This window comes from Citrus clementina, unplaced genomic scaffold (genome assembly GCF_000493195.1).
Source record: "Citrus clementina cultivar Clemenules unplaced genomic scaffold, Citrus_clementina_v1.0 scaffold_3, whole genome shotgun sequence".
NCBI classification, from domain to species: domain Eukaryota; kingdom Viridiplantae; phylum Streptophyta; class Magnoliopsida; order Sapindales; family Rutaceae; genus Citrus; species Citrus x clementina.
In genome coordinates this window covers 32,075,808-32,090,941 of record NW_006262339.1, presented here as the reverse complement: position 1 = coordinate 32,090,941, position 15,134 = coordinate 32,075,808, and the positions used below count along the sequence as shown (strand labels likewise).

Below are 15,134 nucleotides of genomic sequence, written 5' to 3'. Positions count from 1 at the left end.
CGAATTTGTGGATACTTGTATCCTGTTTGTTGGGCTTGGGCCATCTTGGAGGGATATTTTAGTAATGAGCTGAACTATTGGTATCCTTATAAAATCTTCTTAAATTTTTTTTTTTAATTTATACCTTACTTTACACCAACAATCCTATTTTTCTAAATAAACAAATTGAAAACTCTCTTTTCTCTGGCTTCCCTTGTTAGCCTTGGGTAGTCATCTTCTAAAACTTAAACAGATACACGCTAATAATTACTAATTATAACCATCTGCAAAATATAATTTAGGCAATAGAATTCAACGATTTATAAAACCAATTCTCAGTTTCGCGCTTTAAATAAAACTCTTGACAAAGGTTTTTTTTTTCCTTCTTATCTCCGGTATCGATATAAAATGACACACACCCAAAACAATAATGCTACTAAGTTATTAAAAAAAAATATGACGGCCTGCAACTTCAAAGAACAACAAAATAGAATAAACCGAAAAAGGAAAAAGAAATTTAGGGAAAAAAAGAACATGCTATCCTAAGTAATTAGAAATAAAACACTCAATATAGTAGACATTGAGAAAGAAATATCATTTGATTAAACATTTTCTGCAAATTTTGACTGTAGAAATTGAATAAAGAGGGGGTGGGGGAGAGAGGTTATTTTGAAATAATAGTGGTGTCATTAGAATTAATTGAATTTTTAGATTTTTAATGGCACATCTTTAGGAGAAGGGGTTTTTCAAGACTTTTGAGGGTGTTAATTGCACTAATTCTATTCATAATTTTCTTTGAATGTAATTTTAATAGATTAGGGGTTTTATGGGATTAATTAAGATTTAAAGGGTGCGAACTCTTTAGTAATTTGGAGTGACAACAATTAGAGAGTGAACCTAGGATTGATAAGATAGTACATGTAATCCTCCAAAATTTATCAATAAAATTAATTGATATTTTAAAAGTTTAAACATTTAAATTCCACTCAATGATACATATGAGACTATCCCACTTTAGCTGAGAATGACTATCCCACTCGAGTTTTTTTTTTTTGGTTCAAATGGAACCTTATGTGCAAAACTCCTATAAGTATACTTTTATAATTTGTTAATAATCTAGTCTGATTACAGGATAAATAAAAACATTAATGTAGTTTTTTTTATTCTAATTATGATTCATGCAGTAAATAAACAAGTCATTATAATCCTGAATGCTGCCCAACTTCATTGCATTATGCTTATAGTGCATTTATTTCATGGAATGAGAATATGGTGCAATGAGAATGAGTTGGGAATGAGAATGGACTGGAATGAGATTCCAATGTTTTTTGACAAAAATAAATGAGAATGAGAATGTGCTGGAATGTCATTGATGTGTTTACTTGGCAAAATAAATGGGAATGAGGAATAGGAATGAGAATCAATTTACTAAAATACTCATAGTATTAAATAATATAATTTTCATTAACTAGATACATGTATAAATATTATTATAAAAATGATATTAATTAAAAAAATTAATAATAATAATGAATGTTAATAATGATAATATTAATAACAATAATTAATAATAACTAAAATAATAAAGTTAATAAAATTCAATAATAATAATAATGACATTTAAACTAATAAAATTAATTGTGATTTGAACAAGGGTAATTAAGAAAATATGAAAAAATCAGAGGGATACAAAAGTCAGTTAAGTGAATATGAATCCTCATTCCCAACCCACTGTGAGAATGAGATTTCCATTCCTTATTTTCAAATTGTGTGGGATCCACACATTTTATTCAATTTCTCAATTACATTTTACCAAGTAAACATAAGTTTCATTCTCATTCCTTCATTCATATTCTCTAAACCCTCAAATAAACACACCATTAGTACCTAAACGTATCCTTATAGTAGTTTGTTTCTTAAATTAATGGAGAATGACAAGTTCACTCTTCTCTAATGTAACTAGGCTTTATGCGTGGTTAGTGTTCATGAGGATTGAATTAGGAGAAAGTCTGATCAGCAATAATCATATAGAAATTTGAACTCATGATAATAACAATAGAATCCCAAGTAGCAAAATCATGAACCCAAATTATTCAATCATAATAATTTAAATTATGAACTTTGGTTTATTTGGGCCCCCAATCCCATTCTCAGAATGATTGTTCAGGTCCTTTGACGCGCAGGAGATTTTGTCCGTAATAATTGTTTTTGTAAGTCTTTTAATATACTTTAAAAAGATATTTAACGCATTTTTTTTTTCCAAAAATAGATATTCTTAATTCAAAGAGTTTTTTTCCCTTAATAATAGACATACCAAACCAACCCGTCTGATAGCAATTTTATCTAGATGATTTTGCAAATTCCATCCTTTATGTGTTAAGTTTTTTTTTTTTTCAAGTTCTCTCACACAACAATCATGAAATAGAGATGGTAAAATATCGGGTTTTGACCAAGATTCATAAAACCTGAGTCTGATTTGAGAATATATTTTTATCAAGCCTTTAAATTTTTATTTTAAAATTTTTTTGGTGGCTATTTTTGTGAACAGAATACGGCGTTGTTTCTGTGTATTTAGTTTAAATGACAATTTTAACCTTCTGATGTTAGCAATAATCTAACAAGATTATGACGAGAGTAGAACAATGATAACTTTGTAAACGTCAAGTACATTGTTGCCCCAAAAAAAAAATAATTTGTGTACTTTTAATAAAATGTGAAAAATTAAGTGGTTGGTGAATTATGATTTTTTATTTTTATTAGATTAATCTTCAAAATCTGTGCTCAAAATAATATTTTATTTTAATAAAATATATATTTTTTAATTTTTTTTATTCATTGGGCCTGTAGACCTAACCTAGGTCCAACCGGTGTTAAGAAAACATATCAGCTCGGGCACGTCCCAAAACACGGGTCAAGTCAAGCGTCTTTGCCATCTCCTATCATGAAAATACGTCTACACTAATTTATGGGAAGTTGTGGGGTAAAAGCTCGTTTAATCCCTATATTTTGAAGTTAGTGCCCGTTTAGTCCCTATATTTTTAAAAATACCTCAAATCATCCCTACCATTAAATTATTGACACTTTTGCCATTATCTTTTGTTCCTTTTAACTTATTTTTATAATATTGCCATATTATAATAATTTTTTAGACATTATTAAAAAGAAAAAAATAACCATATTATAATAATTTTTTTAGACATTATTAAAAAGAAAAAAATAAATTACCAGTTTAACACCAAAAAAAAAATATATATTAATTTTTGTGGAACACACTCTTGAGTTAAAATATTAATTTTTCTAAAAAAATTGATAATGTAATTTTTTACGATATTAATTTTTTAGACATACGTGAGCTTCCACAAAAATTAATATATACCTTTTTTGTTTTTATTTTATTTTTGAGTTTAATTTGATAATTTAATTTTTTATTAATATCCAAAAAAGAAACATTATTGTAAAAATGTAATATTGTAAAAGCAAGTTAAAAATAATAAAAAATAATGGCATAAGTGTCAATATTTAGTAGCAGGGATATTTTGAGGTGTTTTTAAAAATACAAGGACTAAATGGATACTAACCTCATAATATAGGGACTAAACAAACTTTTACCCGGAAGTTGTGTATACTTTGATGACCTATTGGAAAAAGAAAAAAGGAAAAAGTTAAAAAGGGCCGACCTCAGCACATCCAAATTCATCTAATTTTAATCCCAATAAATTTCTTAATTGGTTATAATGACATGGCAACAATTTGGCGGAGCTGCACCATACTTGAGAACTGAAAGACGTATGTGATTTCAATCCAACTGTATTCAATTTTTCTTAATTTCACTTTTTTATCTTTTCCACCACATTATTTTCTTTTTCCTTGAAAACCCCACTTTTTATCTTTTTGGGTAAATAAAAATAAATAAAAAAGCAGACCTTTATTTTCCATTTAAATTTTTTGCAAAAGAAAAAAAGACAAAAAATTAAAAAACCACAAAAAGCTGTTTTCAAGTGTTGTAAAACAAAATTCAGCAACCTGTAGTCCAGTACAAGCAGAGTGACCCACTTACTCCACAAACGACTGTCACTGATTTCTGTTTGTGTTTCAGCTGTTGCCCAGTTTCAGAGTTTTCACTAACACATGCAACAAAATAATTTAAAAAATAAGAAATTGTTCTTGAAATTCTAAAGCTAAAGAAACAAGTACTGATCTCTCTTTCTGCAAGTTTTTGGCTCAAAGAGCCATGAAAGGAACCCATCTTCTCCTCACTTTAACTCTTTTGATCGCTTGCACTCTTCAATTCCAAGCTCATGCTGCCCCTGCAGGTAACCCATTTCGCCGCCCTCTCTTTACTCTTTATATTTCTTTTATGATTCTGGTTTTTAACCTGTTTGGTTAATTGGTACTTATATACAGGCTTGATTGATTTTGCTTTACTAATATTCACTTGTCCTGCTTCTAGTTAAATCCTAGTTTATATTTGGCTTTGTTTGGTAAAGCCAAATTTGGGTTCTTTCACTTTTTCAGTTTTTATTTTATATGCCAATATTCATTTGTTATGGAATTGGGTTCTTTCCATATTGTAACTTTATTGTGATATGCAGGGCCTTTGATAAAGCACTTCACTTCTCTTCTTAAGTGGACAACCAGGTCATCTTCCAAAGCACCTCAATCAGGTGAGTTCTTATGATTCTTTATGTTTTGGTATATGTTTACTTGAAATGGTTTTCTTTCAAGTGATCCTGTGTATACTATATCCGTTCGTGTTTTACAGATGGGAACGTTCTCCAATTTGAGAACGGTTACTTGGTTGAGACGGTTATTGAAGGAAATGAGATCGGGGTGGTTCCTTACAAGATCCGTGTCTCTGAGGATGGCGAACTATTTGCTGTTGATGAAGTTAATAGCAACATTGTGAAAATTACTCCACCATTGTCCCAATGTATGCTTGTTCCTTAATTTGCTGATCAAAAACTTTGATTTATTTCTGATTTGTTTTCCTTGGAAAATGTAGGATAATAACTGATACTAGCATTTAAGTCCTTGAATTCTTTGTTCCAGATCCTTAAAAGGAAATGCTCCATAAACTTGATCCTAGTGCAGCTTGTTGCCTGTGTTTAATTCAGATTTTTTGTGCTCTGAAGCAAAAATTAAATAGAACTACCTGATTGGGATATTATTTTCTCTAGTACTTGTTCTTTTATACCAAAAGTTCAGAGGATTTTTTTCTGGAAAGATAAAGAATCTAATTGTGTATCTGTGCCCAGTTTATATGTTTTATATTCTGAATGTCTTTATTTCCTGGATGAAATGTGAGCTGTTAACGTATGAGTTGATTGGAATATTTTGGATTGCACTATAGCTTGAAGATTTATTAATTGTCTTCTTGTTCATAATTTCTAATTTTGTAGATAGTCGGGGTAGATTGGTTGCTGGGTCATTTCAGGGTTACACAGGGCATGTTGATGGAAAGCCAAATGAAGCTCGTTTTAATCATCCAAAAGGGGTGACCATGGATGACAAAGGGAACCTGTATGTTGCTGATACTTTGAATCTTGCTATCCGAAAGATTGGAGATGCAGGTATGTTCAATTCATATTAGAAGCTAGGTTGTAAATTTGTCTTAGCCTCTGTGAAACTAGAATAGCAATGAATGTTGTAGTTTATTTATAACATTGTATCAGAACTTAAGTAGAGTTACAGTTGATAAAAAATTTTATTTGAGCAATACGTCATAAAATTTTGGACCTTTTCTAGGGATGAACAATTTTATTGTATGGCTGTGAAAGGCAATGATGGATATTATGAGACAGAAGGTTTTAAGTATCGAAATTGTTTGTAGGTGTGACAACCATTGCTGGAGGGAAATCAAATGTTGCAGGTTTCAGAGATGGACCTAGTGAGGATGCTAAGTTCTCAAATGATTTCGATGTGGTGTATGTTCGACCCACCTGCTCCTTATTAGTTATTGATAGAGGAAATGCAGCTCTTCGGCAAATCTCTCTCAATCAAGATGACTGTGAATATCAGTACAATTCCATTTCTCCCACAGGTTCAAAGCCATTTTATTTTCCTGTTTGTTTATTTTTGAATGTATCTACTTCCAGTTGTACACTTAAGCTGTGAATTTGTCCTTCAGGGCTTTGCGTGGGAGTTCCTACTTGTCATTTAAATATCATTGGTGGTGAACTTGTATTTCTCTTGAGGAAAACTGAATTAAAATAAGAACTCAAAACGATCTAGGAAAATTATTTGTCAGTCCATTATGCAAGGGGATGTTAGAGGCAATAAAGAATACATTTCATTTAACCTGATATATTTTTGACTTTGCTGTCTTCTTAGTTCTGGTTTTGCTTGTGATGGCTTATAGCCACGTGGTGTTCCTGGGAACTATTAGTATGCTAGCTTTGAGACTAGGACATACATTTCACAATGGATATTGATGACTTCTATCAAGAATTCTGTCTTCAGAGTGTGCTTTGCACCCCGGATCCATTATGTTTCATGTATCATTGCATAGAGTGAGTAGCCAATGTACCAATATTCCTGAACTCTGTGATTTCCGTAGGTTAGTTTATCCTGTTTATCTTTGTGTGATCAAGTTGGGTTAAGCATGAATCCTAAGTGGCACCAGAGAGGAATTGGAGGAATTTCTTGAATGAGCCTGTGTTAACCATGATGACCTTTAACTCTTTTTATGAATGAAATGAACTTCTCATGCATAATTGAACCTCAGCTGGCAAAGTAGAGATCCTTTACTGATTGAACAAGAAAAGAATTAAATTTAGTGCTTGTTGCAATATTAATTTTGTGTTACAGAAGCAAGGAAAACGAAAATGAAAGAAATATTAAGTTGAAATTATCCCACTTAGTGGATCGGAATGTTGTGTTTCTAATTTGACAGGCAAAATATTGGTTACTGGTTTCATACTTTTAATCTACCCTAGCATCTAGGGGTAAATGGTTTGGAGGTTAGACCTTGTCCAAAATTGTCATTTTCCACTTTTATTTAGGATATCCGTTCCATTTCCATTTTAGATATTCAAATTTCAAAATTCCATCCATGTATAGCTGTTCTTTTTTATTTTTGTTTAGCCTAACTGCAATCCAATCCCCTCTCCACCCAGGTGAGTGGGGTCTGAACTTTCTGTATGTAGCTCTTCTTCTATTGTTATCAACATTCTGATGTGCTTTCATGATCAACCATCCTGATCTGCATTCAAACTCTCTTTTCATATTTAAATTTCTGTTTTAGGTTGTTGGTCTTTCCTTGTGTAATATGTGTTGTAATAGGTGTTTGTGTCATTGTGTATTTTCTCTATTTTGCCATCAATTAAGTTTTTGGTTCCATCTCATATAGTAATGCCCTTCAGTGACTGACACATTTACGGTTCTTTTTGTAGATATTCTTATGGTTGTTGGGGCTGTCTTGGTTGGATATGTGACCTGCATGCTTCAGCAGGGGTTTGGACCTTTTTTCTTCTCGAGAACGGTATACATCTTGCTCAATCATTTCACTTCTATTTCTTTGTTTGTGTAGAAATACACAAAATAGAAAATTTAGATGCTTTGAACTAGTTGAAGGATATTTACTCCAAAGTACTATTCATTTTATCTGTTCTCACATCGCAGGTGGCATTATTGTTAACAACATTATTTGACTTTACTGTATGTTCTTTGAGAAAGCCTTAATAATTTGAGTAGAACTTACAAAGAATAATTTGCAAATATACAACTTATATATATATTTTTACCAGTTCATTTTCTATGTGTGGAAAAGTAAATTAATAGCCTTTGGTATGCTTTATTGCCATTCATTTTTTTTTTCTAGTAGTCTTGAAGGTCTTTGAAGGAGTAAGTACTTTTATTTTATCTGCCCGAATAAATTTTAACAAGCTGGTTCTTAACATTGTTTTTCACTGTTTGCTTAATCTACTGCTTGTTGTGGTGCAGCAACAACCTTCAGAGAGCGAATTCAATGAAGAAACTGAAATCAAAGAACTGTCAAATAAAGAGAAACCCATTCCAATAGTTGAGAGCATGAAAGAGGAACCAGGATGGCCATCTTTTGGACAACTGATTATTGATCTTTCCAAGCTCGCCCTTGAGGCAATGGGTAGCATGTTCCTTAATTTTGTCCCCTTTCGTTTTAGATCCAGTGGCACCAAGGGAAACCTTACACCACTGAGGGATACTCTCAGGATGCCTGAAGATGAAGCTGCCCCCCCAGTAGTGCAAAGGCAGAAGTCAGCTGTTCCTCTATCCGAAACCCATCAAGTCTGCACTCCTGGTACTGGTGATAAATATCCAGACATGAAGCCTCCGAAGATCAAATCTGCCAGTTTTAAGGATTCTTCTTTATCAACAAAGCACCGGTCTTCAAAAAGACAAGAGTATGCTGAATTCTATGGGTCAGGTGAGGTTCCTCCTCCTTACAGCAAGTCTAAGAGCCAGAAAGAAAGAACAAGACATCGTCAGCGTGATAAAAGTGGAGAGTTAGTTTATGGAGTGAGTGGGATGGAGCCAAAACCTGTCGAGATGAAGCCAGTAGATTATGACAACCTGAAGTTTGACCATTACAATATGAGGAGCAAGTATGGCGATGATTCCTACCGTTTTTGAATATAAGCTTAAACTCTTGGCGATCACTTGCATCTACCGGTTAGTTTACCTTCTTCATTTTTTTGTTTTGTCTTTCTTTCAACATGAATGTCTACCTGGTGTAGTTGAATCAAAACTATAAGCAAGATTTTGTGTGTTAGATAGATATCTACACAGATGAGTTCATCTCAGGATATTTTGCGGTCCGGGTACTGCAACATATGGAAGGAGCTGCATGAAATCCCCGAGTGTCTGAAGTGTAGCTAACTACTACCCAACTGATGTCAGAAGCATAGTTGTAAAAGGAGACTCAGTTGTGTAGACTTGTTTTTGTTTTCTTTATGTAGTTAAAGTAATTAAATTAGCCTTTCAGAATCTAGTTCCCATGTGATCTGGACAATTTGAAGAATCATTTTACTTTCACAGTGCATGGCCATTCATTTTGGGGCATGGAACCATATGACAATATTTTAACAGTAAATGCCTTAAAAAGATTGTATTTAGCAACATATTCAAGTGCAGTGGTGGGGGTGCCAAATTCTCCATTGAAAGCACATTTAAAAAGTGCTTTTAGATGGTGGATTCCACACTAGGTGGGGGAAAAATTATTATGGAGGGTTGTAGAAGCTGAATTTTTCAAATTAATAAAAGTTTAAGCTAACTTCAACTTTGGTTGTGACTTTTTACTTTGATTGCATCCCTCACATCACATGACATCAAGAGGTGTTTTTGACTCAAATGGGAATGAAAATGATTTTTGCATTTCTGTGAGCACAATTCATGAGATGGAAATGTGACCAACAAAATTCATGAGCATGACAGTATTAAAAATGAACTTTACTTTACATTTATATAAAATCCGTGAGTGACTTATATAAAGTTGGAGCCTCTTTCTATCCTTTATTCATTTATCAACAACACCAAAAGCACTTTTCGTTCCATCTATCTAAGTCTAACTTGCAGTGCAACTTCTTTGATTTGGACTAAGTGATTATTGATTAATATTAACACAACCCCATCAGCATGACAAGGAAAAATATTATATGGTGAGCGTTATTGTCAGCACGGTGCAGACACTACTTCATGACTAAACACTATATTTATGGTGTTATGGAATAGTATTATGCTCAATAGTGCAAGCAATGTATGTATGTATGTATGTATGTAAAAGATGATGTTACTAAAAGACACTATTTGGAAATTTATTAAAAAAGAATTTAAACAAATTTCCTAAGAAACCTTTTTTCTCATTTTAATTTTTTTAAAAAATTAAAAATTAAAAAAGAAGTACTACGTGTTGGATATAACTTATTTAATAGTTATAATTGGTTATTTAATTTCAAAACCTTGTTTCAGAGTTTTTGTTATTGTTTAGTTGTATTTTGAGTGAAACTTTTGGGGATTAAATAAGATATTTTACCTCTACTAGTAAACATTAAATTTTGAACTCTTGAGAGTAAATGTTGAATTTTTTTTCTAAAAATTAAATACTTAAAACACTTATTATTTATTTTACAATCTTATTTAATTACTTTCGTAGCATAACTTTAAAAACGTATTCATTAAAATAATTTTATAATTTTAAAAAAAAAACTCCTATTAACAAGTGACAAATAACTAAAAGTTTTTTTTAATTAATATTCCACTTACAAAAGTTCCATTTAAAAAGTTAAGCAGTAGATTTTGATTCTCATTCACAAGTCAAAAAAAAAAAAAAACTTTTAGGTCCCAATCGTTTTTAGAATTGTTGATGTGGCAAAATTTTGTCAGTTATCACTACCACAATCGATTCTAGATCTCGTTGCTGTCAATCAAGGGTTATTTTTACATACCTCCCCTGAGGTTTCACCTAATTCCAGTTTAATAGAAAATATCTCTGTATTTACACTCCCCTCCCCTGCAGTTAGTATAAAGTTACGTATGGCATCAGTACACAAGGCTAAAATTGTAAAAGCCCATTTAAAATTTAAACAAACTTAAAAAGTTCACTCTGCTAGTATGGGTAACCGCGAAAATAAGAGTAGCATCACTTTATTATCCGGTCCAAATCATTAACCAAAAAATAATGGCTTAACAAAAAGTGTAAAAATTTACATTTGCAAGAAAAGTTCATCCCCAAGTATCTCAAGTGTAAAAACAAGTAAATATTTGTGAGCTTGAAAATCAAGATTCATCATCAGTTTCAACTTACCCATGAACAAGACGAGTGAGTATAGACGACGACGTGGTTCTGGAACTGGCATTGGAGCTGAGAAGAGGTTAGTTTAATTTTTTTTTTTTTTTTGGAAAAACTATTGTAGTAAATCATAGTTTTGGTTTTGGTTTTCTTCGTTTGTGATATATAAGTTGGAAAGATTGGTGTTGCTGTATTTTGAATGTATGAGTTTTGGGGGGCTTTCGGGTCGTTTGACCCGAACCGAAATGAACCCGAAATTATATCCGGCTTTCAGTTCAATTCGGGTCAGGAAGACGAGAAATTCACAATTCATCCTAATAGCCACTTCCTTGCTGATTCGATCACCCCTCTCGGTGATTCCTTCATGCCGCACCATGTCTCACCGTTGCAGCCCACGATTTCGTTCCCCTAATTCCCAATTTCACAAAACAAAACAAGCCTTAAAAGCTACATCCTTTCTCATCCAGCCATTCCTCTCGATTCGTCAGTTCCTCCACACCTCTCCACCTCTGCACAGCTCGAAGTCGTTGCAAATGACTTCAGCTCCTGACTCTGTTTGTGTGTGTGTGTCAAATCGTCGTCGCTTGGTAGGTAATCCTCTACTAGTGCTGGTGGGTGGGCTGGTACGGATTCAACTGCCTCTTATATAATATCTTCTTCTTTAGTGAGCTATAGATTTTCTGATGTGTTCCGGTGACTTGCCACAACAGCTTTTGGTGGTATTTTTAACTTAATTTTTTCCCAGTTAATTAGATTTTCAACTTAAAATTTGCTTAGAATTTTTTTTCGGTTCTGTTGGAGTTAATGGAATTGAGTGATGATATTATGCTGGCCTATTTTAATTTTATTAAAATTTCTCGCTTGATTTTCCATATCACTTTACTAAATCATTTTGTGTCAATAATCTGTTCTGCATTTTTGGCTCCTGGGATTGGCACAACATTGTCCTGGGCTAATAGTCAGTTGAGGACTACCTGTCCACAGAAAATCGAAACCCGCAACTGAAATTTGCATGGATAGGCTATAAGCCAGTATACAAATTGATACAATAGTCTTCTGTTTCTTTTACATGTCACTCCAGCCAATATTTGGTTTACTTGTGCTGTTAGTCGTAAGCTTATGCTGAACTTTGATTTCTTTCTTTTAATAGCTTGCAATATTTGGTTCGATGGTCTGAATAAGACCTGAATATTAATTGAGCCTTTTGTTGTTAGTTGTACGCTTGTGCTGAACTTTGATTTATTATGTACTCAAATAAAGTTGTTGTAGAAGCAACAGATTTGATGATGAGTGTTTCAGAGTTTTCCAACTTTTGTCATTTTTTTTTAAAGACAGCCTGAGAGATTGAGCATGCTAGGCTCGTTTATTATTGTTTTTTGACCTTTTTCTTTTTTCACAGTATTGATTATCCAATTTTAGCAATTCTTTAGTTAGAATTTAGTTTTAAGAATATTTAATGTCTCTTACAATTTAAATACAATCTTTTTTCCAGCTCTGTATACATGAATATAGAGGTTGTTGTAGGAGGTGACTTGCTCACTGTTGCATCAGTGATACCAGAACAGTACAGCTTAAAGAAGTTGTGGGCTGATATCAGGGATTTATGTTTTGATCAGCCTATTAAGCATGCTACTGAAGTCAGATTTCAAGTTATGTTACCTTGGGAGACGAGTTATGCCACCTTGAAAACAGAAACTGATTTGCAAGATGCATTCAACAAGTTAAGGGAGAAGAAATATAGTTGGGCCATCTTCATAATCAAAACTGAACTAGATGAGTTGGAAAAAGATAGAGGCGACTCAAGTTTGCCTAAAGATAGAAACAATGAAGATGAAAGCCCAGATGCACAGTTTAAAGTTCTATTGCCACCTGAACCAGATGTGGAGTGGGTTGACTTTGATGAGGACAAGGAGTTTGCACTTCCTGATTTAAATGATGAAAGCAACACTGTCGATTTTGCAGCTGCAACTCTCATAGTGCAAGATTCATATGAAAGCATGGCAACAGTAAGGCTTGATGACAACACACATGATGAAGAACTAGAAGCTGAAAAAAATATAGATGATATGGACGTTGGCAGTGAAGAAGACCTGAATCAGTTTGAAGTTGATGTGCTTGATAATGCTTTAGATGACTATCATTCTGGAGATGATAGTGGTACTGAATCGTATGACAATGATAGTGGGGATGCTCAAGAAGCTTGCTGTAAATATGAGCAAAACTCGGGGGGTTTTGAGTTTGCAGCTGACGGTGAGAAAATTATACTTAAGCCTGGTCAACTGTTTAAGAATGTGGATGAATTCAGGAAGGTTGTCAAGGTATTTGCGATAAAAAATGGCTTCAGACTTAAAAGAGTAAAGAATGAGAAGTCAAGAGTTACTCTTTGTTGTGCTGTTGAGGGCTGTACATGGAGGATACATGCAAGTCCAAACTGGAATAAGAGGCATTTCCAGATCAAGACACACTGTTCAGAACACACCTGTGTAAGAAATAGTGAAAACTATGAGGCAACCTAAACCTGGATAGGTATTACCTTTCTTCATTTATTTAGAGCTAACACTGAGCTACCAATTGATGTGCTTAGATCAGAGTTGTTTAGAAAATATGGGATAACATGTTGTAATCAGAGGCTGTATAGAGCCAAAAATAAAGCTTTAGAGTTTTTGGGCCAAGATCATAAAGCAAGCTATACAAAATTGTTCAGATATATGCATGCAATTATTGCTTCAAATCCTGGTTCTACAGTATCCTTAGATAAAGATTGGATGGGGGGTGGAGTTAGTCCTCATTTTAAGAGATTTTTTGTGTTCTTTGATGCTAATAGAAAGGGTTTCTTTGGGGGTTGTAGGCAGTTCGTAGGACTAGATTGTTGTTTTTTAAAAGGGTTGTATAAGGGAGTACTATTATCTGCAGTTAGTATTGATGCCAATTATGGCATTTATCCTTTGGCTGTTTGTGTAGCAGAAAATGAGAATACCGAGTCTTGGGTGTACTTTATGGAGAGATTGTATGAGCAAATAGGCTGCAATGATGGAGAAGGCTTATGTTTTATGAGTGATAGACAGAAAGGAATATTGAATGCATTAGAGAGAGTGTTCACGCAAGCTTTAAAGAGATATTGTTGTAAACAAAAGTTTCCAGGTCTTTTACTTAGGAAAGAGTTTTGGCAAGCCTGTAGAAGTGCAAATGCTACTCAGTTCAAGTGTCATATGGCTGAACTGTATAAAATTAGCCCTGCTGCCCATGACTGGTTGATGGGCATACCGGTGGTTTGTTGGGCTAAACACTGTTTTCCCACACACACCAAGTGCAGTCACGTCACCAACAACATGACTGAGTCATTTAACAATTGGATTGGAAATTTCAGAGCAATGCCAATCTTGAGAATGCTTGAAGAGATAAGACGGAAAATAATGACATTAATTCATAAGAGACAACAACAAGTTCTGTGTTGGAAGGATGAATTGCCCCCAATTGTAAGGAGAAGGATTATGGCAGTTAGAGAAGAGTCTAGGTCATTGTAAGTGATCTTTGGGCACAACCAAACTTTTGAGGTGATAGAAGATGTTTCTAAGAGAACTACAGTTGATTTGTTGAGCAAACACTGTGATTGTAGGGAGTGGGATGTGTCAGGGCTGCCTTGCAAGCATGCAGTATGTTGTATTGATGCTATGAGGTTCAATATGGATGATTATGTTCACACTTTGCTCAAGAAGACCTCATTTAAGAACACATACTCTCACCAACTTTATCCGGTACCTGATGAAAGTAACTGGCCATTGCTTTTACATGACAATCTTCTACCACCAATGATCATTAAAACTGCTGGCAGACCTCAAACGAAGAGAAGGAAGGAAGCTGGTGAAGCGAAGAACTTTAAAAGGAGTTCAAGTGTGAAATGCTCTAGATGCGATCAATGGGGCCACAACAAGAGGGGTTGCAAAGAGCCTATGAGGTCTTTGAATGTCAACAAAGCTGAAATGAAGAGAAGATTGTCCAAGGTCAGCATTTATGTTGTTTCATATATTTTTTTTATCATTATCAAATTATTATGTATATAATACAAACTAATTATCTATACGTGTGTGTGTGTGTGTGTGTGTGTGTGTGTAGAAAAGAGAGGAATCCTCTGGCTCGGTACATTGTGATGATGGATCTGCTTCAAGGGCTACATTTGCTGGGAATATAAGCTCAACTCAGTCCAGTGTTGTTGGACCTGGTATTTTCTTTAACCTTTTTTTTTTTGCGAATAATTTATGAAATAGTCGTAAATAAGAAGAAAATGAATGTCTTATTGGGTTCTTTACTTGATGAAGGACGAGTTATTCTAGAGTAAGCAGTATGAAGTTAATGCATTCAGCAACATGTCAAGAGTATCTATATATTTGCA

General features: G+C 33.6%; 2 protein-coding genes across 4 annotated transcripts; both read left to right on the top strand.

Annotated features, from left to right (window-relative positions):
• Nucleotides 1-3,974: 3,974 nt before the first annotated feature.
• Nucleotides 3,975-9,178, top strand: LOC18046268. 3 transcript variants are annotated; one of them, XM_006442363.2, is made up of 8 exons: nt 3,975-4,292; nt 4,572-4,643; nt 4,742-4,909; nt 5,379-5,549; nt 5,810-6,019; nt 7,371-7,459; nt 7,921-8,628; nt 8,734-9,178. In XM_006442363.2, the coding sequence occupies exons 1-7, from the start codon at nt 4,211-4,213 to the stop codon at nt 8,587-8,589; spliced, it is 1,461 nt and encodes a 486-aa protein (XP_006442426.1). In that variant the 5' UTR covers nt 3,975-4,210; the 3' UTR covers nt 8,590-8,628; nt 8,734-9,178. The 3 variants fall into 3 exon arrangements, with proteins under 3 accessions (XP_006442426.1, XP_006442427.1, XP_006442425.1); XM_006442364.2 differs by having other exon boundaries at nt 8,730-9,178; XM_006442362.2 differs by having other exon boundaries at nt 7,921-9,178.
• Nucleotides 9,179-13,452: 4,274 nt separating this feature from the next.
• On the top strand, nt 13,453-15,080 carry LOC112099869. The gene is made up of 4 exons (XM_024187375.1): nt 13,453-14,264; nt 14,361-14,745; nt 14,858-14,963; nt 15,061-15,080. Exons 1-4 carry the CDS (start codon nt 13,453-13,455, stop codon nt 15,078-15,080), a joined length of 1,323 nt encoding a protein of 440 aa, XP_024043143.1.
• The last annotated feature ends 54 nt before the right edge of the window (nt 15,081-15,134 follow it).